Here is a 24,535-nt window from a genome sequence, read left to right as displayed (position 1 = left end):
AATAAAGCACCCACAACACCATGAGCTCTTATTAAATAGCCTTATATCTGGTACCTTATTAAACACATTTTGAAAATCCAAATATATTACATCCATTGGTTCCCCTTTATTCTGTTTGTTATCTCCTCAAAGAATCCTGATAAGTTTGGCAGATATGATTTCCTCTTCATGATGCCATGATTTCATTGAAGGGCAAAGCAGTCCAATGGGATGAATAGCCTCCTGCTTCTGATTTTTATTTTAGTTTGCTTGCAAGCATTTCTTCATACAAATTTCATCCTTTTCCATGCCCATTTGCTTCTGTAATTCCGGTCTTTTCAGCATCGCTTTTTTAATCACTCAAAATATTGGTAGCTGTGCCTTCAGGTGCCTCAGCCCAACTGTTAAAAAGTTAACATTTTCCTTGTTAAACCATTGTACCTTTCTTCACTTTCCCATTCTAAGATGTTGTTAAACTCCTTGTCTTTGTCTAAACTTTTGTTCATCTCTTTGTGTAATATCCTTTTTTTTTGTTTACCATGCTCTGAAACTTTTTGGAATATTATAATGCATTAAAGTTATTATTGAAATACAAGTCATTGTCATTATGGTACCAATCTAGATCTCTAACCACTCCCACTCCATGAGGCTGTGTTTGATGGTGACCAATTGGAGATTCCAAGACTTATCTCAACAGGTTCTTGGGTGTGGAAATCAAGGATGTGGAAGAAAGATGGGTATATTGATTTCAGATTGAGATAAACTAGGACACAGATTCAAGAGGTTAAGTGGCCTCCTCCTCTTTCTATGTTCTTATTAAATTGGCAACTGGCATTTTATAGGAACTTATATAAAATTGGAAATAAGATGCCAACTAAGCAACTGACACAGTATGCTGAAGAATTCTCTGGCACCGTGCATGCAATAAATATTAAATCCAGCACGAGGAACACAATGACCCCCTAAGTTTACTGGAATCTCTGAAGGAACCTCCTAGGTCCCATGTCCCTATGAAAACATACTGAGCAAAGCTGTGCACAGCACATTGCTGAAGTCTAACCATTGCCTTCCTCCCTCTGTGAACAGCTCTCTGCGGGCCATGATGCATTACGTAAAAAAAGTCCTGTTGATCCAGATGAAATTGGGAATCAGAGACACCACCACATGATTGCTAGTGCAGAGAATGGAAAAACGTCACTATGGTGCAGTGTGGGGCACTTGTCTAAGACACATTCCTGGAAAATAATAAAGCTCACTTTACTCAGAGCCTAAATGGAAATTGTTTCATGTCCCAGTGCTCATATCTCTTACCTTTTTCAGCACCAAATTTACAAAATAATGTTTCGCTAGAACTTCAAAAAAGTTCCAAAAGTATGATTCACTTTCGTCCACAATTTTGCTGTCTGATATGTTCTTTTTCCTTCACTTTCTCTCTCCTCTCTCTCTTGTCCTCTCAATCAGTCATTGTTTCTATTTACTATTTTTTTTGTTATTTCCTCTGAGACAGGCTATTGTAGAGGAGGGGGAGGAGGCCAGCCAATGTTTTGTTCTGCCAGTTGTAATTAATGGAGGAAAGTCAATCATGCATCTTAGACACCTGAGTTCTCAAATGTTTTAGAACCTTAAATGCATTTATAGTTGCATGTGGGGCTTGAATGTAGCAACCATTGTTCAACAGCAAATTCTCAGAAACTGCAGTGAACTGAATACTAGTTAATCTGCTTTTGGATATATGGCAAATGAAAGGAGCTTTGATAAAGTTATCAGTTGAATGCTGTTCATGAAATCCTGGAATGTTTTATGAGATGACAGATTAAATGTCCTATCTAATAGCAAGTGCCTCTGATAGTGCAGCCATCCATCAGCAGTACAATGGAGTGTTAACCTGGTTTACGTGCTCAAGTTCTGGAGTGGGATTTGAACCTACAACACTCTGAATGATGGTGTGAGTGGGGGGAAAATATGGTGAAAAAGAGACATTATAGATTGTCCTCAGAAGTAAGTTGCAAAATTGAAAAATCATGCTACTGGGAGCTTGTCATACCAAATTCTGAATTTTAAATGCAGGAAACAGATCGAATGATTAAGAGAAGCCAGATGGATCCAAAGCTGGAGACCTGCATCCAACAGGAAGAATTCCAAGTATTTGTCAGTAAAGCCAGGTGAGAGGAATGGAAAATGCATTACACTGCTGTGGATAATGGGGACTTGGAAATGATTGCAGTCTCCTGATTCACAGGCTGCTCAACCCGAGGACTCTACATGGTATGAGGGTGATGTCATTCTCTGCTATCGTGCCGAGCCCAACGTGAGGTCATTCCTAAAATTCAGCTCCAAGAAGATTCTTTTGTTTGTCCTTGGAGGGAGATTTTGGAAAATATTGGGGTATGAAGCGTATTACTTAGAGTTCTGACATGAGAATTAGGGTTAGGCCCTCTGTTTTTGCCTATAGTCTGCTGACTTTGATGTCGAGCTTGAGCCAACCTCAACAGAGGTCAAGGACAAAATATGATCTCTTGACCCAGTATCCTGATTCTTCAAAAACTTCTGCTTGTTCAACCCCACCACTGCATGCCCAGTTCCACTGCTGTCCATCCAAGTCCACCTTTGCCATTCCCACTCACTGACCCAGCCTCATCTTCAAGAGGTAGACAAGCACAGATAACACGCTGTGATCATGATCATGCAGTAGTGAAAAGATAATACCATTGCCTTCATTCCAATTTGTGTTCCTCATCTCTTTCAAAAGACCATCCTCTGCTTCTTTGAACTTCTTGTTTTTATGGGCTGGACAAAAGCTAGACATTTGAGCACAAAGTGGTGAGGGTTTTCAGGTTAAAAACAACAAAACTTTAGTGAAGAACAGGAACAATTTGGTGGTTTTAGAGGGTTTTGAGTCATTATGGGTTGTGGAGCAGGTTTGAAGAGAGGGCAATGATGGTTGAAGCAAGGCAGCAGCTGGTAACATAGAATTATCAAAGAGAGCACAGGAGTTTTATCAACCCTTTGGGCCTGTTTCAGGAGAGGAATTGGATAAATAATCAGGAGCTGAGTTTGGAGAGGGTTAAATGAGTCCGTGGTTCTCCTAATGTGGAGTTGAGGGGAAGACATGAATTGTAGTTCTTTCCAGACATCAACAGACCTCCTGGATCTTTCAGTGTTTTCTGTTTCTTCAGTTCAGATTTCAAGCAGAGCCAGAGCCAACTTTTCGCTTTTTGCTTGTGCTGTGCATTTAAAAAACTAATTGTTCTAATGTTGACAGAAGCAGAAATTGCTGGAAAAACTCAGCAGGTCCGGCAGCATCTTTGGAGAGAAATCAGAGTTAACATTTCGGGTTCAGTGACCCTTCTTCTGAGTTCTGCCAGACCTGCTGAGCTTTTCCAGCAATTTTTGTTTTTGTTTCTGATTTCCAGCATTTGCAGTTCGTTTAACTTTTTGCACTAACTTTAAAACTAATTTTCAGTGAGAATGATCTGGAGGAACTGCTCACAATCTACACACGTAAAAACAAATCAGCCAGTGTCTTCCTGGGGTCTCAAACCAGGAATGGGAACCAGAGCATCAGCATGCAGCAAAACAGCACCAAATCCACAAAAGGTGGGTATGTGTCTGCAGCTGGAAAGTAAGGAATACATTAATAACATTATTTAGCAGGCACTCTAAGCTCCTCCTACCTATGAAACCTTATTTCCTGTTGTCATATGTTAATGCACTTTTTTTGTCAATGTTTTCCTTGTTAAATTCCTTCATTAGTTTCTTTTTATAATGAGAATTACTAATGGAGTTATAGTGTTGGACAGCACACAACGGACCCTTCAGTCCATGTCGACCAGATATCCTAAATTAATCTAGTCCCGTTTGCCAGCATTTGGCACATATCCCTGTAAACCCTTCCTATTCATGTATTCATCCAGATGCCTTTTAAATGTTTTAATTGTACCAGCTTCCATCACTTCCTCTGGCAGCTCATTCCATACATGCACCACCCTCTGCATGAAAAAGTTGCCACTTTTAGTCCCTTTTAAATCTTTCCCCTCTCACCCTTAAACCTATGCCCTCCAGTTTTGGATTCCCCTGCCCCAGGGAGAAGTCCTTGTCTGTTCAGCCTATCCATGATTTTATAAACCTCTCTAAGGTCACCCCTCAGTCTCTGACACTCCAGCAAAAATATAAACTGATCATGTTGTAACCACAGCCTTCCCCACCTAGCAACTCCAATGCTTCAAATAATTGTGTCCCAAATTGTACAAGCTTTGCTTTTTACCTATATGAAGAAAAAATTTGCATCTATATGCCTTTTTTCACAACCTCAGGACCTCTCAAAGTGTTTTGCAGTTAAGTAACTGTCTAAGTATGTGGCAAACACCATTTAGGACTGAGATGAGGAGAAATTTCTTCACCCAGAGAGTGGTGACCCTGTGGATTTCTCTACCATAGAAAGCAGTTGAGGCCAAAATGTTGTCTGATTTCAAGAAGGAGTTTGATATAGCACTTGGGGCTAAAGGCATCAAAGGATATTGGATAAAGAGGGAAAAGGCTGCTGAGTTGGATGATCAGTCATAATCATATTAAATGGCAGAGCAGTTTGAATGGGTGAATGGCCTACTCCTATTTTCTATCTTTTTAGCACTTCTAAAGTGAAATCACTGTTATAATTTAGGAATTATGACAAACAACTTGACAAATGAAGTGCCTCAAAAAACATTTTTTTTGGGTTGGGAAATAAGCGTTGGTCCAGCTTACCAGGGTGAACTCCCATACTTTTCTAGAAATACTTTCATGGAATCTTTGATGCCCATTTGAGAGTGCAAATGAGACCTTGGTTTAATGTCTCATTTGGAATAAGACAAAGGGGTGACTTAATGGAGAGAGATCTTTAGAATTATGAAGGATTTTAATAGAGTAGGTACAGTGTGGTGAGAACACAACCAGATGCCATCAAAATAAAATGGACACCAAGACATCTAATAGAGAATTTAGGAGAAACCTCCTCACCCAGAGAATGGTGAGAATGTGGAACTCGTGAGCACAGGGGACGTTTGAAGCGAGTAGTAGAGGTGCATTAAGAAGCAGTTACACCAGGTAAGAGCAGTGTCGAGATCATTGGGTGAGAGCAGTATCGAGGTTGGGAATTAATAAAAGCTGGCCTAATGGCAATCGTGTAACCACTGTTGATTGACACTAAAACCCATCTGGTTCACTAATGTTCTTTAGGTTAAGGTAACCTGCCATCCTTACCTGGTCTGGCCTACACGTGACTCCAGACCACAGAAATGTGGTTGACTCTTAACTGACCTCTGAGCAATTAGGGATGGGCATTAAATACTGATCCAGCCAGTGACATCCACAAAAAAACTAGTGGGAGAAAGCTCAAGGAGCAAATATATAGGCACACTTCTGTGTGCGAAAGCAATAGGTCAGTAATAATCATGACTTGCAGCTACCCAAAAACCAACTGTGTTACAAATAGTATGCCATAAAGTTCTTGAACTGCGTTTAAGAACACTTGTTTAGCCAGCATGTAACAAGTCCAATGAGAGAGAAGGCCAGTTCACGAGTTTGTCTCAAGAAATGAACCTGGGCAGATGGATGAACTAGTACTGGGTGACCATTCTGGAGTTAGTGATCACAATACAGTCAGATTTAACATTGTTATGGAAAGGGACAAAGATAAAACAGGAGTACAAATTTGAAATTGCGGGACAGAAGACATTGCGAAGCTCAGAAGTTATTTGGCAAAAGTTGACTAGAGAGAGCAAATGAAGGAAAGGCAGTGGTGCATCAGTGGGAGGCATTCAGAAGTGAGATTCTGAGGGCACAGTATAGATGTGGCCCCACAAAGGAAAGGGGTAGTACTGCCAAATCTAGAGTCACCTGGTTAACCAGAAGCATACAGGGTAAGATAAAGTATCAGAATAGAGCTTATAACTATCCCAAAAACAGTAAAACTTTAGGAAACTCAAAGAGGTGCCAAAGTACAGGGTGAAGTAATAAAGCACATTAGGAAATCAAAGCTAGGATATGAAAACCTGAAGTGAAATTACTGGCAAAACTCAGCAGATCAGGCAGCATGTGTGAGGAGAAAGCACAGTCCAGTGACTCTTCATCCAAACTGGACTTGAAACGTAAACTATGCTTTCTCCCCACAGATGCTGCCAGACCTGTTGAATTTTGCCAGCAATCTGTTTTTGTTTCAGATCTCCAGCATCCACAGTTCTTTCTTTTATTTTAGTATGAAAACATATTAGCTGGTAAAATTAGGGGCCATCCAAAAATGTTTTATCAGTACATTCAGACCAATGAAAAGGTTGGGCCTGTCAGAGACGCATGCAGTAGCTTGTGTGCAAATACAGGAGATGTGGGCAGGATTCTTAATAAGTGTTTTGTCTCTGCCTTTGCAAAGGAGAAGAATGATGCAGGCTGTTAAAGAAGATGATCATGAAATATTAGGTAAGATAAACATAACGAAGTACATGAGGGACTGACCTCCTTTTAGATGAATAAATGACCCAGCACTGGATGAATTATTTCGTTGACTTTTGATGGAAGTCACAGAGGAGATAACTGAAGCACTGAGGATTGTTTTCCAATCTTTACCGCGTATCAGAGGATTGGAGATAGAACATAGAACAGTACAGCACAGTACAGGCTCTTCGGCCCATGATGTTGTGCCGAACTTTTTCCCTAATCCTAAGGTCTATCTAACCTCCACCCGTACCTTATACTATCATCCATATGCCTATCTAATAGCTGCTTAAATGCCCCTAATGAGGCCAACTCCACTATCCTCTCTGGCAATGCATTCCACGCCCCGACCATTCTCTGAGTAAAGAACCTACCTCTGACGTCTGCCCTATATCTACCTCCGCTCACTTTAAAACTATGCCCCCTCGTAATAACTACCTCCACCCTAGGAAAAAGTCTCTGGCTGTCTACTCTATCTATACCTCTGATCTGAGATGTGTGAATATTAATCTAAAAGGGTGCAGGGGATAAGCCAAAATGTAATAGGCCAATCATTCTGACCTCTGAGGTGGGAAAATTTCTAGAATCAGTACTGAGAGATAGGATCAGCTGTTACTTAGGCACAAATTAATCAGTGACACTCAGCATAGTTTTGTAAAAGGAAGGTAATTTCTTACTAACATAATTGAATTTTTGAGCAAGTAACAAGAAGGATTGATGAGGCAGTACTGTGGATATTTTCTACATGGATTTTTGTAAGGCAGTTGACAAGGGCCAACGTTGCAAATTACTAAGAAAAACCAAGGCTCCTGGGACACAAGTGAATGAGGTGAGTTGGAGCTAAAATTGACTCAGTGACAGGAAAGAAAGGACAGTAGTTGACAGATGCTTTTGCCAATGGAAAGAGGTTTCCAGTGGTGTTTCACAGGGCACAGTGTTGGGTTTCATGCTGTTTTGTGGTATGTATGAATAATTTATACTTAAATATAGGAGACAAGATTGTGAAGTTTGCTGATGACAGAAAATATGGCTTAATAGTTAATAGTGAAGAAGATGGCTGTTAACTGCAAGAAGATAACAATGGTTTGGTTGAGTGGACAGAAAAGTGGCAGATGGAATTCATTCTGGCAAAGTACAAAGTTATGCATTTGGACAGGGAAAGCAAAGCAAGGGAACACATAATAAACGGAGGCTACTGAGAGGGATAGAGGAAATGAGAGACCTGGTGTGCATGTACATAGGCCCCTGGTGATGGCAGGACAGGTAGATATTGTGGTAAAGAAGGTATATGGGATGCTTTCCTGCATTGGGTGAGGTATTGAATACAAGAGCAAGGATGGAATGCTGGAACAACATAAAACTCTGGTTAGGCCACAGCTGTGGTTTTGTCTACAATTCTGCTTACCACAGTTATCGAAAAGAGATAAATATCTCTAGAGTGAGTGCAGAGGAGATTTTCAAGAATGTTGCCAGAGTTTATAAACTGTAGCTACAATGAAAGATTGAAGAGGCTAGGTGTGGTTTCCATGGAACACAAGATGCTGAGGCGTGTTTTAATTGAAGTGAACAAAATAAAGAGGAGTTTGGATAGAGTGGACAGTGAAGACCTGCTCAACCTATTGATGAGGGAAGACAAATGGTGAGGTTGATACAAAGAGTCTGCAGAGGGATACGCACAAGTTAAGCAAGTTGGTAAAAACTTGGGAATGTGAACTTTTATACTTTCGCAGGAAAAATAAAGGAGCTAAATGTTATTCAAATAGAGAAAGACTGCAGAAAGCTACTGCATTGAGGGATTTTGACATCCTTGTGTATAAGTCACAGAAATCAAGTTCAGCCGGAAATAGAGAAGGCAAATGGAATGTTGGCCTTTATTTCAAAGTGATAAACATAGGAAAATCTTGGTGAAGCTACACAAGGCACTAGTCTGCAATTCACCACCTGTAAGGATGGTAGAGACAGAAATCCTTGTAACATTTTAAGTAGTATCTAGATGTACACTTGCTATGCCAAGGCATACAAGGTTATAGGCCAGTTACTGGAAAATAAGATTAGAATAGTTAGATGGTTGTTTTTGACCGGCACAGGCTTGAGAGGCTGAAGGGCCCTTTTCTATGTTGTAGGCCTGTATGACTCCAGTCAGAGCATAGCTCAGATACTGTGACCAGTTTTGACCCCTTCTCTGAGAAATGAAGATACTGGTATTGGAGGCATTCAGAGAAGGTTCACTAGGTTTATGTTCATTGGAGTGTAGAAGAATGTGAGGCAATCTAATTGAAACCTAAGGTCTGAAAGGTTGTTTCCCCTTGTGGGACAGTCTAAAACTAGAGGGCATCATCTCAGAATAAGGGATGGCACATTTAAGACAGTATTGTGGAGAAATTTCTTCTCTCAGAGAGTAGTGAATCTGTGGAATTCTTTCCCACAAAGGGTTTATCGAGTCTGGGATGTTAAGTATAGTTCAAAGCTGAGATGACACGTTTTTAATCAGCAAGGGCATCAAGGATTATGGAGAAAAGGCAGAAAGGTGGAATTAAGGATTCTCAGATCAGCCATATCTCGCTGAATGGAGATGGACTGAATGGCCTACTTCTCCTTCTACATCTTATAGTCCAACCATGATTTATCCATAATTTTCTTCTATTCTGCAGGACCAGCTGTACTCAAGGAGAGAGTTTCATCTACATTGGATGGGTGTGATGATGGCAAGCTCTGTTTTACAGAAAGCCCCTCAGTGCAGGACGTCTCCAGTTATCACATTCACCCCCCACACACAATCCTACAGCAGGCAGTCCACCAGCCCATGCCCACTTCTTTACCCACCTGCATGACTCCAACTCAGGATCTGGCTACCTCGCTAGCTGATGTAGTGGGCAGGACTGGTGCAGGGTCCTGTAGGTCGGGGTCGGCTACTCTGACATCTCGTCACCCCCAGCACCCAGGCACGATCCAGCGGCCCACTTCCAGCACTCTCCCCATTGCTCCAGTATCATCCTTCCAAGCGGCTACTCAGATCTACAGTCGAAAACTATCCCGTCCGATCTCAGCCACAGCTGGTGAGTGCGTGCGGGTCTGTGGAAGCAGTGTGTGTCTGTCCCCTTCCAGCTCATTTTGCCAGGATATAGATACTAGAATAAATATATATTTAGAAATTCAAGGCTTTCTTTGTTGTGACTGGTGGTGCCTACATTTTGAAAGCTCTGCTTAGTACTGAGCTGTTAGTCACTATACCAGGCCTTACAGGCATTATCGTGTGAAGTATGAACTACCATGATTAAAATGTTCCTGATGAGCTAATCAATGTAACAGGTAGTTAGGTCTGCATGATGTATATTCCACCATGCCTGCCATTATAACCCAGCTTAAGATAAGAATCTGTCCACAACAGTACTTTGCTAGGATGAGGTACAGTCACCATTTTTCACCAGATGCACATGTCTGCATGATAGAGGCTGAACAAATGACTCTGCTAAGGCTTTCTATCTGTTCGGCCTTCCCTCAGTTCCCTTGCCCACCCACATTTTCCTAAGCAGTTTGGAAAGGGTATTCCATTGGGAAACCCACTGGGGGCAGCATTTTTAAATATCAGCACAAGGATCTGAGTTGTTGAGGCAAAACCCCTACCTCAAGAAACGATATGAAAGCTTATTACCAGGGTATTAGTCTTCCTTTGATCTTCTTAATTTTGTTTGAATGCTGTCCTTAGTGCCTGGAGCAAAATACCAGAAGGATAGACTGAAGAAAGACCTGGGGGTTTATAGCAGCCTTGTATTATTAGTAGGTGGTAGTGAAGGTCTTACCAGGTTGAACCACTACTTCTGCCCAATGGAGATGCTCATGATGTGGGAAAGGGTCGGAGACTTGGCATTGTCAGGCCAAACTTCCTAATGGTCCAACCTCCTGCTTGTCCACTGAATCCATTGTAGAGGCTCACTCCTGTATTACCATTGAGCCTCTGTTTAACAGTCTGGTGGTTAGTTTCCATTCGAGATCAGCTGATGATCCACCTCCTAAAAGGCCAAATTTGAGCACAAACATCTTCAGTGGTCCTAACCCGCACAATGACAGGCTGAGAGGGATTGAGTGGCTCCTGCTCTCAGACTGTTGATGATCAAGTGAATCATTTTTTTAATTGTAAGATACTGACAGCAGAAAGTGCAAAGTCAGTATTTGTACAATCCGGCAAATTACAGGAAGTACCAATGTGAAAATAGACATATAAAAGCCAATTACTACAGCAGTTGGAGATCTGAGATAAAAGTAGGAACTGCTGGAGAAATTTAACAGGTCTGGTTGTGATTGTGAAGAGAGAACCTTCTCCAGTACTTTCTGTTTCTGTTTCATATCTCTAGCATCTGCAGTACTTTGCATTTATATGCCTATTTTTGGCTGCAGGCCTTAGTACACAAAGGACTCCATCACAGAAAGACTCATATTGTGACCCTGCCCTCCCCTCAGGATCAGGTGTGCGATGTCTCAATCAACTGCCTCAACCAGCAGCAACAATTGGCACACTTGGGGAAGGTGATCACCGAACCACTCCAAGTGAAGACTTGAACCATGAAGCTATCTCCATCATTCTCCAGCGCTTGGCAGCAAAGCAGAGAGCTCGGCAATACTCCACCTCGAATCATCTCAGTCTTCTAACGCACCAGGTAGGTAATGCTGAATTGAAGGCCAGTCCTCCAGCAAAAAGCTGTTAAACTGTAGCATGATCTGTGTGCAAGGTGAACCAAATTCATACCTAAAAGTTAAATGAGTCACTCAATCTGACAAGTCCAAGTAGTGGAACTGCATTCTTATTACCCAGATTTCTGTTGTGTGTACATAGAATATTTTCATCTGTATAATAATGAAGTGTAGTACTATTTTGTCACGGTGTAACACTGGTGTACAGTACTGATGGGGGACACATCTGCCACTGTATAGCACTGGAGTTCAATACTGGTGGGGACGGGTCTGTCGCTGTATAACATTGGGTTCAATACAGGTAGGGACAGGTCTGTAACTGTATAACACTAAGGTAGAGTACTGGTGGGGACAGGTCTGACACTGTCTAACACTGGGGTAAATTTGCATTTTTTTTAAACTGAATATCATTCTGCTAAATGAGCTTATTACCAAGATTTGCAATGATTTTTTTAAAAAGTGTTGTATTCTAATTTTATGTGGAGAGTGTTGAATTGAACTAGAGAACAATTGGAGCCCTTCCCCGCTGCAGACATATCCTAGAATACAGTCATTGACTTTCCCCCAAACCACCCCCTACCCCCTGCCCCCAGGTTCCAGACAGCTTTTGGGTTGTTTTTCTACAACTGATTTCAATATCACCATAATGTCCCAAATCCTGTGATAGATTATTCTGGGTCAGCGGGAATGTGTAGTAATTAAATCAGCCCTAATCTTCTTCAGTGGTGGACCATGCTTTAGGGGGTTGAGTGGCCTCTTCTGTTCTTAATTTGTATGCTTGTATGAAACCTAACATTGCCCTGTCTGGCTCACCCAGCTCCAATCGCCCTATTCCAGACCACTAATGAATGACTCCTGATAGGGTGTTGGCCAGAAGTAGAGTGGGCTTGGCCACAATGCCTTCCACAGTTGATTGTCCTAACAACATTTACTGTCTGGATGTGCACTACATGAGGATTTGGATACTTGGCTGGTGTCTGTGGAGCTGTCCCCTAGCAGAACATGGGTGAGAGGGCTGTTTAAAATGAAAAGATGTGCAGAAATTCCTGCCAGGCTGATTTGGCTTGTTGCTGGAGAAGTAATTGACTAATGAGTGGTTTCTGTGAAACAGACTGTATTGTGAAATGATAAATCATGAACTAACCTTTGGAGTGGTCTGTGGCATGCACACAACAATCAGCTAGCAAATTGAGAGCATGTGTGGTCTCTTTCCTGATATGTTTAATCTGGGGTGTGCTGCTGCACATTGTGATTCCTAGTACTTGCCTGGAAGTATGTAATGAATGAGCCGAGGTATGAAGAGTGTGTCCTCCCAGCACTGACTCACCTTGTTATTCTCAATTCAAGGATCCTTGCCAGGGATTGAATGAGAGATGGAATAAGACCACACAGAAAATTTGATGAATACCTTCGGTATTTAAAAAAAAATCAGGTTATAGAGTCCAGTTTTCTCAGTATCGGAGATTCCATTTACCTTTTGAATAGCACATAGTAGTATGATATTTCAAATTTATATTTTGTTTTTCTTTCCCTTTAAGAATTTACTTACAGTTTAGTCAGTAACAGGTTGCCACTGACACAAGATGGGAATGTGAACTGTGAGGAGGATGTAAGGAACCTTCAAGACAATTTGGTGGGCTGTGAATGAGCAAGACTATGACAGATGGAATATAATAAAATGTGAACATATGTGAGATTATCCACATTATTATAAAAAATACAGAGAGGAAGAGTATTTCTTTAATGGTTGGGAAGGCTGGAAACTGCGGGTGTCCAAAGGGACCTCATGGTGTCCTTGTCCCTGAATCACTCAAAGCTCGCATGCAGATGCAGCAAGTTATTAGGAATGCAAATAGTACATTGTATGGGATTTGACTTCAGGAGTAAAAATGTTTTGCTGCATTTGGATAGAGCTGTGGTGGGACTGCAACTGAAGTATTCAGTAAAAGGTTTGATATCCTTCTCTAAGGAAAGTAGTACTTATTGTAGCGGGCGTGCGACAGGAGTTCACTTTACCCATCCCCTCCTGCTTCCCTTCTCTTGGGTGCTCTCTGTCTCTCGGCTGTTACATCCTGGCTCTACTGCTTCTGTTTCATTCAGCCATTCAGTACCTGTCTTGCAGCTAATTTCTCTAATCTCCCATTGTATGTCATTCTCTATCTCCTGCTTGCTTTCTATCTGTGTATCTGTATTTCTGAGACTATGTAATCTGATCCCAGTTTCTGTAAACTTCATTTTAAGTGGACTGTTGTCTGGCAAGAGCTAAGTATAATGTTACTTGGTTAATGGATCTCTGGTTGGTCGTCTTGCATTGCATTTTGGTAGATAGCCAATGTGATAGTGCTTTAATCTTCTTGTCAATCTTAGGCATAACATATATTGCATCTGAATATTGTGGATGCAAGTGAAGTAAACCAGTTGGTATTCTAATTAATGAGATATTATCCGTTGAGTGTGGTCTGCAGGTCAAAAGTGAAAGGGAAGACTTAAGTAATTGCCTGATTTGGATTAACTGAATTGTTGCATAATGTGCCTTTCAGTTCCAGCAGCTTCTTCTGCTAAAAGTACAGCTCATCTGCTGGACTGTTCCTTCGTCACCCTCCATTTAATGTCCATTTGCTCTATGCGGGTCCCCGGCAGGTAATAATCCACCGAGACCCTGCCAGTGGTGGGACTATTTTAAACATAACGATCCACCTTCTCTCTGAAATGCCTCAGTTCTTAAGGAAGAAGCAGTTTTCTATCTCATCCTCAAGAAGGAAGATCAAAAGAGGATGGTGGAAAGATGAGTGGTACGGTATTTAGCTATTGGTTACCATTTTGTCTAGTTTTTATTTTTAGTAGTTATTCCCTTAATATATCATGCTTTGCTAACCTATTCTGTGAAAAAATGTAGAAAGGATAGCAACGAAAACACAGTGATATGGACTTTTAAATGAACTTCATCTGAAAAATGCAACATCCATTTTGAAAAGTCATCCATAGAAAGCGGTTGAGGCCAAGTCAGTCAATGCTTTCAATAAGGAGTTCGATGTAGCTCTTAGAGCTAAAGGGATCAAAGGATATGGGGAGAAAATGGGAACAAGATACTGAGCCGGATGATTAGCTATAATCATATTGAATTGCAAAGCAGGCACAAATGGCTGAATGGCCTACTGCTGCTCCCATTTTCTATGTTTCTATCTAGCTTTTCATCTTAATACCATCTTTCTTGATTCCTGCATTACCTCAAATTCTTGGAGCATTTGTCCAATATCCAGTATTAGCTGAACAGAAATTTCCCCAATTAAATATTGGAAGACCAAAGTTATTGTCTTTGATCCTGCGACAACTCTATTCCTTGGTTATCAGCTCCATCCTCCCGCTAATAGCTGGCTGATTCTGAAGGAGATTATTGTAACCTTCCTGTTATATTTGAACCTAAGCTGACATTCGACATAATCTGCACCATTACTAAGACTTCATATTTCCACCTCAGCAACATTGCCCGACTCTGTTCCTGCCTCACCTCATTTGCTGCTGAAACTGTAGTGATTGGAATGACGTCAACCAGGTGGATAGTCTGAGATGCCCGGCAGAGAGGAATGCCTGATCGTGTGTGCTTCCCAGATTTTGGCTGATGCTGAACAAAGATATGTCCAGATAAAGAAGGAAGGTTTGACAGTCATCTTTAATGTGAGAAAGTTCCACCATTACCTTTGCAGATGTAAATTTGTAATAGTGAGAGACCCCAAACCCCTGCTAGGGCTGCTTAAAGGAGACAGGGCTGTGCCACCCCTAGTTTCAGGTCAAATTCAGCAGTGGACTCTTATTCTGAGCGCGTATAATTACAAGTTGGAACACTCTCCGAGAGGGCAAGTGGCAAATGCAGATGCCTTGAGCAGCCTCCCACCGGCAAATACACCACCGGTGATACCGCCACTGGAAGACTCTGGTTTTAAACTTTCTGCATACCCTTTCAGTCACTGCTGACAATATCATACTGTGGATGCAAAAAGAGCCTGTCCTGGCAAAACTAAAACAGCTAGTGGTGATGGGGGAAACAAAAGGGCTGTCGCAGCCTGAATTGAATCCTTTCTGTATGCAGCAAGACCAGATCATCACAGAAGATGACATATTATTAATGGGATCAAAAGTGGTTGCCTGGAGTAAAGGTCACTGCCAGATACTGGCTGCACTCCACCAGGGTCATCCAGGGGTTTCCAAAATGAAGATGTTGGCAAGAAGTTATGTCTGGTGACCATAATTGGATGCAGACATAGCTGTGTTGGTGGAACGGTGCCCAGAATGTCAACAAGAACAAAAACTACCTCCAGCAGCTCCCCAACATTCATAGGAATGCCCGGGTAAACCCTGGACTCAGTTACATGTCGTCTACGCCTGTCATTTTGCGGCCTCTGTTTTTAGTCATTGTGGATGCCCATTCAAAGTGGTTGGACATGCATAGAGTTCATTCATCATATATTGGGATGATGATTGAAAAGTTGCAAACATCTTTTGCAATACAATTCTGGAGGTGTCAGTCACAGACAGCGGGCTCTCATTTACCAGCAGGGCCTTCGAGTATTTCCAAAAGTTGAATGGCATTCAACATATAAGGACAGCTCCAAACCATTCATTGGCCAGTGGTCTGGCAGAAAGAGCATACCAAACTATCCCAGTTCCTATTTGATTATAGGACTGCCCCTCATGCAACTACAGGGACAGATCCAGCAGATTTGCTAATGGGGATAAGACTCCTCACCTTCTGATCTCCCCAGAACTGGTGGGAGGAGGGTGAAATGACATCAGGCATGCTAATGCCAGACACCAGACTCCTCTAAGCAAGAGAGACAGTTTACTTTAGAGAATGGAGTTTGGTGTTGAAACCATGGGAATGGCCCTGACTGGGTAAAAGGCATGGTCGACACTAGGTCAGGTCCCATGATGTACAAAGTTCGAGTCGGTGAGGCAGTCCTGATCAAGCACGTGGACCACATGAAAGCTGCAATGTCGCAAACGAGGCAGAAGCAAAGCATACCCAGCCCCTCAGAACATCCAGAAAGGCTTTCACAACCCGTGGCTTCTCCCCCTCTGCCTAACGCAGAAGAAACCTCAGAGTTTGAGATGGACGTGGCAGATATTGCAGCCCTGATGCCGTTACTGCTTGAAGAAAAAGATGAGTTTTGGCCAAGATGCTCTGGGAGCAAGAAACAGACTACGGTTTGGTACATGCAGCCAGTATCCGAGGAAGATCCGGACCTGGTGTAAAAATGCCCCAGGAGAAGCTACAGGAAAAAGAATAGGCCGACATCACAGGACTTAGAGGGGGAGGGATTTAGTGATTGGAAGAAGGTCAGCCAGGTGAACATCATGGAACCTGATATCTCTGATTGGGGCTGTTAACCTGGTCCATTCAGAGAGTTTTTTTTTTCTATTCATTTGTGGGATGTGGGTGTTGCTGGCTAGGCCAGCATTTATTGCCTGTCCCTAGTTGCCCCCTTGAGATGGTGGTGGTGAGCTTCCATATTAAACCACTGCAGTCCACCAGCTGTGGGTTGAACTATAATGCCCTTAGGGAGGTAATTCCAGGATTTTGACCCAGCAACAGTGAAGGAGCGGTGATATATTTTCCAAGTTAGAATGGTGAATGACTTGGAGGGGAAGTTGAAGGTGATGGTGTTCCCATATATCTGCTGCCCTTGTCTTTCTAGGTGAAAGTGGTCGTGGGTTTGGAAGGTGCTGTCTGAGGATCTTTGGTGAATTTCTGCAGTGCATCTTGTAGATGGTACACACTGCTACTGAGCATCGGTGGTGGAGGGAGTGGATACTTGTGGATGTAGTGCCAATCAAATTGGCTGCTTTGTCCTGGATGGTGTCAAGCTTCTTGAGTGTTATTGGGTCTGCACCCATCCAGGCAAGTGGGGAGTATTCCATCACACTCCTGACTTGTACCTTATAGATGGTGGACAGGCTTTTGAGGAGTCAGGAGGTAAGTTACTCGCCACTATATTCCTAAGCTCTGACCTGCTCTTGTAGCCACTGTGTTTTTGTGGTGAGTCCAGTTGAGTTTCTGATCACTGATAAAGCCCAGGATGTTGATAGTGGGGGATTCAGTGATGGTAATGCTGTTGAATGCCAAGGGGCGGTGGTTAGATTGTCTTGTGTTGGTGATGGTCATAGCCTGGCATTTGTGTGGTGCGAATGTCATTTGCCACTTGTCAACCCAAGCCTGGATATTTTCCAGATCTTGTTGCATTTGAACATGGACTGCTCCAGTATCTGAGGAGTTGTGAATGTTGGACAGCATTCCATTAATGCCTATACACTTGAGGTGATCAAAAAGATTGCCCACAGTCCCATTCCCAAAACGTCAACTATCCTGCTCCACTAATGCTGTCTGATCTGCTGTGCACCTCCGCCTCCACATTACATAGAACATAGAACATAGAACATTACAGCACAGTACAGGCCCTTCGGCCCTCGATGTTGCGCCGACCTGTGAAACCAATCTGAAGCCCATCTAACCTAAACTATTCCATTATCATCCATATGTTTATCCAATGACCATTTAACTGAGTGCAGGAACGTGCAAGATAGAGCAAATTTGAAAGACTAGACGGAGCGATGTAAGGGGTTCAGGTACATAATTGTTTGAAGTTTAAGTCACGTATAGACAGGGTGGTTAAAAGGCATTTGGCATACTTGCCTTCATTGCTTAGTCTTTTGAGTACATGGCATTGGTGAGACCTCTTTTACTGTATCCAGTTCTGGTCACCTAGTTACAGGAAGCATATTATTAAGCTGGAGAGGGTTCAGAGGAGATTTACCAGGATGTCACCAGCAAAGACAAGCCAGGGAACTACAGGCCACTGAGCCTGACATCAGTGGTAGACAAATAATTGGAGAGGATCTGGAGGGACAGAATCAACCAATATTTGGATAGTCCCTGTCTGATTAGGGATAGTCAGCATGAATTTGTGCACAGGAAGTCATGTCTGACAAATCTGATAGAGTTTTTCAAAGAACTAACAAGAGGATGGATGAGGGTAGGGCAGTGGATGTTGTCTATATGGACTTTAGTAAGGCCTTTGACAAGGCCCCGCATGGCAGGCTAGTCATGAAAGTTAGGTTGCATAGAATCCAGGAAGAGCAAGCTAATTGGATTCGAAATTGGCTCAATGGTAGGAAGCAGAGGGTGATGGTTGAAGGTTGTTTCTCGGACTGGAGGCCTGTGCCTAATGGTGTGGCACAAGGGTCGGTGCTGGGACCTTTGTTATTTGTTATTTACATAAATGATCTGGATGTGAATGTACAAGGCAAGATTAGTCCCTTTGTGGATGATACAAAATTAGGAGGTATTGTTGATAGCGAAAAAGGTTATCAAAAATTACAGAGGGATCTTGATCAGATGGAGAAGTAGACTGAGGATTGGCAAATGCAATTCAATACACATAAGTGTGAGGTGTTGCACTTTGGAAAGTCAAACCAAAATAGGACTTATACAGTAAATGGGTTTTTTTTCTATTTATTTGTGGGACATGGGTGTCGCTGGCTGGGCCAGCATGTCTTGCCCATCCCTAGTTGCCCTTCAGAAGGTGGTGGTGGTGAGCTGCCTTCTTGAACCGCTGCAGTCCTCCTGCTGTAGGTTGACCCACAATGCTATTAGGGAGGGAATTCCAGGATCTTGACTCAGCGACAGTGAAGGAACGGCGATATATTTCCAATTCGGGATGGTGAGTGGCTTGGAGGGGAACTTGTAGGTGGTGGTATTCCCTTGTCCTTCTAGATGGAAGTGGTCGTGGGTTTGGAAGGTGCTCTCTAAGGATCTTTGGTGTGTTTCTGCAGTGCATCTTGTAGATAGCACACACTGCTGCTACTGAGCAGCAGAGGTGGAGGGAGTGGATGTTTGTGGATGCAGTGCCAATCAAGCAGGCTGCTTTGTCCTGGATGGTGTTAAGCTTCTTGAGCTGTTGGGGCTGCACTCATCCAGGCAAGTGGGAAGTATTCCATCACACTCATGACTTGTGCCTTGTAGATGGTGGACAGGCTTTTGAGGAGTCAGGAGGTGAGTTACTCACCACAGTATTTTTAGCTTGTGGCCTGCTCTTGTAGCCCCTGTGTTTATGTGGTGAGTCCAGTTGACTTTCTGGTTAATGGTAACCCCCAGGATGTTACAGTGGGGGATTCAGTGATGGTAACACTATTGAATGTCAAGGGATGGTGGTCAGATTGTTTCTTATTAGTGATGATGATAGCCTGGCATTTGTGTGGCACGAATGTCATTTGCCACTTGCCATCCCAAGCCTGGATATTTTCCAGATCTTGTTCCTTTTGAACATGGACTGTTTCAGTATCTGAGGAGTCATGAATGGTGCTGAACATTCTGCAATCATCAGCGAACATCCCCACTTCTGACCTTATGATGGAGGGAAGCTCATTGATGAAGCAGCTGAAGATGGTTGGGCCTAGGACACTACCCTGAGGAACTCCTGCAGAGATGTCCTGGAGTTGAGATGATTCACATTCAACAACCACGACCATCTTCCTATGTGTCAGGTCTGACTCCAACCATCAGAGAGTTTGCGCCCGATACCCATTGATTCCAATTTTGCCAGGATTCCTTGATGCCACACTCGGTCGAATGCAGTCTTGATATCAAGGGCTTTGACTGTCACCTCACCTCTGGAAATCATCTCTTTTGTCCATTTTTGAACTAAGACTGCAATAAGGTCAGGAGCTGAGTGGAACCTAAACTGGGTGTCACTGAGCAGGTTATTTCTGAGCAGGTGCTGCTTGATAGCAGTGTTGACGACACCTTTCATCACTTTACTGATGATCGAGAGAAGACTGATGGGGCAGTAATTGGCTGGATTGGATTAGACCTGCTTTTGTGTACAGAACATACTTGGGCAATTTTCCACATTGTCGGGTATACCAGTATTGTAACTGTACTGGAACACTTGGCTAGGGGAGCGACAAGTTGTGGAGCACAAGTCTTCAATACTATTGCCGGGATGTTGTCAGGACCCATAGCCTTTGCAGTATCCTGTATCTCCAACCGTTTTCTTGATATCACGTGGAGAGAATCAAATTGGCTGAAGACTGGTATCTGTAATGCTGGGGACCACTGGAGGAGGCCGAGATGGATCATCCACTTGGCTGAAAATTGCTGTGAAAGCTTCAGCCTTATCTTTTGCACTGATATGTTCTTCCATCATTGAGGATAGGGAGTATTTGTGGAGACTCCTCCTCGACTGAGTTGTTTAATTGTCCACCACCATTCATGACTGGATGTGGCAGGATTGCAGAGCTTAGATCTGCTCTGTTGGTTGTGGGATCACTTAGCTCTGTCTATCACTTGCTGCTTTCGCTGTTTGGTGTGCAAGTAGTCCTGTTTGTTGGCTTCACCAGGTTGATTCCTCATCTTCAGGTATGCCTGGTGCTGCTCCTGGCATGCCCTCCTGCACTCTCCATTGAACCAGGGTTGATCCCCTGGCTTGATGGTAATGGTTGAGTGGGGGATATGCCGGGCCATGAGGTTACAGATTATGCTGGAGTACAATTCTGCTGCTGTTGATGGCCCACAGTGCCTCATGGATGCCCAGTCTTGAGTTGCTAGATCTTGCAAAGTCTGTCCCATTTAACACGGTAATAGTGCCACACAACACGATGGAGATTGTTCTCAATGTGGAGGCGAGGCTTTGTCTCCACAAGGATTGTGCAATGGTCACTCTTACCGATACTGTCATGGACAGATGTAACTGCAGCAGGCAGATTGGTAAGGATGAGATCAAGTATATTTTTCCCTCTTGTTGGTTCCCTCACCACCTGCTGCAGACCCAGTTGAGCAGCTATGTCCTATAGGACCTGACCAGCTCGATCAGTAGTACTGCTGCTGAGCCACTCTTGGTGGTGGACATTGAAATCCCCCACCCAGAGTACACTTTGTGCCCTCACCATCCTCAGTGCTTCCTCTAAGTGTTGTTCAACGTTGAGGATTACTGATTCATCAGCTGAGGGAGGACGGTATGTGGTAATCAGCAGGAGGTTTCTTTACTCATGTTTAACCTGAAGCCATGAGACTTCATGGGGTCCGGTGTCAATGTTGAGGACTCCTGGAGGAGCTCCCTCCCAACTGTATCCCACTGTGCCACCCCCTCTACTGGGTCTGTGCTGCCGGTGGGACAGGACATATCCAGGGATGGTGATGGTGGTGTCTGGGACATTGTCTGTAAGGTATCATTCTGTGAGTATGACTATGTCAGGCTGTTGCTTAACTAGTCTGTGAGACAGTGCTCCCAATTTTGGCCACTAACCACCAGACATTAGTGAGGAGGACTTTGCAGGGTCGTCAGGGCTGTTTCTGCCATTGTCTGTCCAGTGCCTAGGTCAATGCCAGGTGCTCCGTCCAGTTTCATTTCTTTGAGACTTTGTAGTGATTTTTTTTATTCATTCACGGAATAAGTGTGTCACTGGCTCGGCAACATTTATTGCCCATCCCTAATTGCCCAGAAGACAGTTAAGAGTCAACCACATTGCTGTGCATCTGAAGTCACATGTAGGCCAGACCAGGTAAGGATGGCAGTTTCCTTCCCTAAACGACATTAGTGAACCAGATGGTTTTTTCCCTCAACAATGGATTCATGGTCATCATTAGACCCTTAATTCCAGATAATTATTGAATTCAAATTCTACCATCTGCCATGGCGGGATTCGAACCCAGGTCCCGAGAACATTACCTGGGTCTCTGGATTAACAGTCCAGCGATAATACAACTCGGCCATCGCCTTCCCAGTACAACTGAGTACAAATTGGTACAACTGAGTGGCTTGCTAGGCCATTTCAGAGAGCAATTGAGAGTCAACCACATGCTGTGGCCTGGAGTCACATATAGGCAGATTTTCTTAGTGAACCAGATGTATTTTTCCAACATCAGCAGTGATTTCATGGTGATCAGTTGATTCTTAATTTCAGACTTTTTTTTATTTATTGAATTTGATTCCACCATCTGCCGTGTTGGGATTCAAACCCGGGTCCCCAGAACATTAACTGGGTTTCTGGATTAATCGTCTAGCGATAATACCACTAGGCCATCGCCTACCCGCTAATGGTAAGGCCCTGAGGAGTGTTGTGGAACAGAGGGACCGAGGAGTACAAGTACATGGTTCGTTGAAAGTGGCGTCACAGGTGGACAGGATGGGGAAGAAGGCATTTAGCATGCTGACCTTCATTGGTCGAGGCATTGAGTATAGGAGTTGAGATGTTGTATTATACTTGTATAAGTCATTGGTGAGGACTCGCTTGGAGTATTGTGTACAGTTTTGGTCACCCTTTTTTCGGAAAGACATAGTTAAACTGGAAAGTTGCAAAGACGATTTACAAGAACGTTGCCAGGTCTAGTAGGCCTGAGTTACTGGGGGAGGTTGGCCAGGATAGGATTTTATTCCTTGGAATGTAGGAGAATGAGGGGTGACTTTATTGAGGTGTATAAATTCATGAGGGACATAGATATGATGAATGCATATAGTCTTTTTCCCAGAGATGGGGAATTGAAAACTAGAGGGCATAGGTTTAAGGTGAGAGGGGAAAGATTTAAGAAGAACCTTAGGGGCAACTTCTTCACGCAGAGTGTGGTGTGTATATGGAATGGGCTGCTGGAGAATGTGGTTGAGGCAGGTACAATAACAACATTTAATTAACATTTGGACAGGTACAGGGATAGGAATGATTTAGAGGGATATGGGCTGAATGCAGGCAAGTAGGACCAATTTAGTTTGGGAAACTTGGTCAGCATGGATGAGTTGGACTGAAGGGTCTGTTTCCATGCTGTATGACTCTATTCCATCCAGATTAATTTTAGCGAAAACAGACTAAATGCTTCTTTCCTTTCATTGCTGCAATTGAGATCTTGATGTGCACAAAGCCGTTAGTCACTGCCCATGTACTGATGTCACTGCACTTCTGCAAGTCAGTATATTTGATGCCTGTGAAATTCTTGTGAGAAATTATATTCATTCTCCTGTTTTAACATGGGCTTGATACTTATGTCCTGATAGTAATATGTTCATTATGTTTTCCTCTTCCTTTTCCTGTCACAGCGTCCTGTTTCCTTTGATGAGAGGACTCTCTGTAAACTTTACCAGAAGGTGCCAGGAATGGACTTGTTGGTTCCTCTCAGTTTTCCTTCCTCCTTGTGCGATACTACCTAACCTTTGTTTGGCACCTTCCCACAGCCACATATTTAATACTGGGAGTTTACCATCCAGATAGCTGTGGGCACAAACCCACATCCTAACACTTGAAACCTGAACTGACTGCCAGAAAAAGTGGTTAATTTGCGATCAACTGATACCTTGCAGAAGGACCTCTTGTTAAAAAAAGGGAACTCAGAACCTCAAGAGATATTAATGCTTGATTCACATTGATTCAGAAGAAACTGTTCAGATCTTGGTGGGCTGAGCCCATTTATGAATTGAGCAAAGAGCAGCTTTAATGAGGCAAGCGGTTTTTCATTGTAACAAGCTTTTTTATACAACTAACCCCTGAATTTTTAAAAATCTTTTAATGTGCAGTAGTAAGCATCTTTGCATGGTGATGCAATTAAAGATTACAACTGTGCTGGAGTCTAGACATGCTGAAAGGAAAAAACCTTCTTCAAATAAAAAAATGTTTTAGGAACAGAAGCAAACAAAGATCACTGGAAACAACTAGTTCAATTATTTTCATCTATCTTTCTCCTCGTATCCCACAATCTCATTCTCCCACCTTCTCGTATCCCTGAGCCTCATCTTCCCACCTTCCCCTCATAGCCCTCAAATTCATCTTCCCACTATCTCCTCGTGTCCCTCCACCTCATCTTCTCCTATATTCTCCTCATATCCCTCAACCTCACCTACTCACCTCTTTCCTCTGTAAGAGTTTGGGCAGCATATGTGTTCTTCTACTAAATGTCTCAGCTGTGCATCTTTGCACATGGACGACAGAACAAGCACAATTGCACAGGCCTGTCCTGCAGGCTGTTGTATGGGGACCCTTGATCCCTGTTGGATAAGGCTTATAATTTTATTCCTTCTCCTTCAATGGGTTCAACTAGCTGGGCCTGTGTTCTCTCAAAAAGAGAAGGCTGAGATGTGATGTTGTTGTGGTTTTACCACCAGCCCCTTCTCCAAGGAGATAGGTTTTGGACAAGAAACAGCTGTGCCACCCACCTCCCATGAACAAATAATAAAAAATAAAGAGGTGTTCAAGGGAATAAATGTAGAGAGCTGTTTCCACATTGGGAAGAGACCAGATAAAGATCAATGGACACAAAATCATAGTGACTGTACTGACTAGTAATCTTGTTCACAGTAACTCGGAGAGCCAGGGCTTTGTAAAACTGGGAAAGACGTCATCAGTTTGTATTATGTTCTGTATATGA

General features: G+C 43.0%; 1 protein-coding gene across 1 annotated transcript in view; it reads left to right on the top strand.

Annotated features, from left to right (window-relative positions):
• The window catches only part of LOC109922314 (tubulin polyglutamylase TTLL5-like), a 343,698-nt gene that overhangs the window by 137,324 nt on the left and 181,839 nt on the right, over nt 1-24,535 (top strand). Inside the window, exons 19-22 of the mRNA XM_048599989.1 lie at nt 2,047-2,141; nt 3,443-3,576; nt 9,096-9,500; nt 10,903-11,099. Of these exons, the coding sequence (XP_048455946.1) occupies nt 2,047-2,141; nt 3,443-3,576; nt 9,096-9,500; nt 10,903-11,099 (831 nt within the window). The remainder of the gene's footprint in view (nt 1-2,046; nt 2,142-3,442; nt 3,577-9,095; nt 9,501-10,902; nt 11,100-24,535) is intronic.

The sequence above is a fragment of the Rhincodon typus genome, chromosome 8 (assembly GCF_021869965.1).
Source record: "Rhincodon typus isolate 14 chromosome 8, sRhiTyp1.1, whole genome shotgun sequence".
NCBI classification, from domain to species: domain Eukaryota; kingdom Metazoa; phylum Chordata; class Chondrichthyes; order Orectolobiformes; family Rhincodontidae; genus Rhincodon; species Rhincodon typus.
The sequence above is the reverse complement of the archived record's forward strand: the minus strand, read 5'-3'. Positions and strand labels throughout refer to the sequence as shown.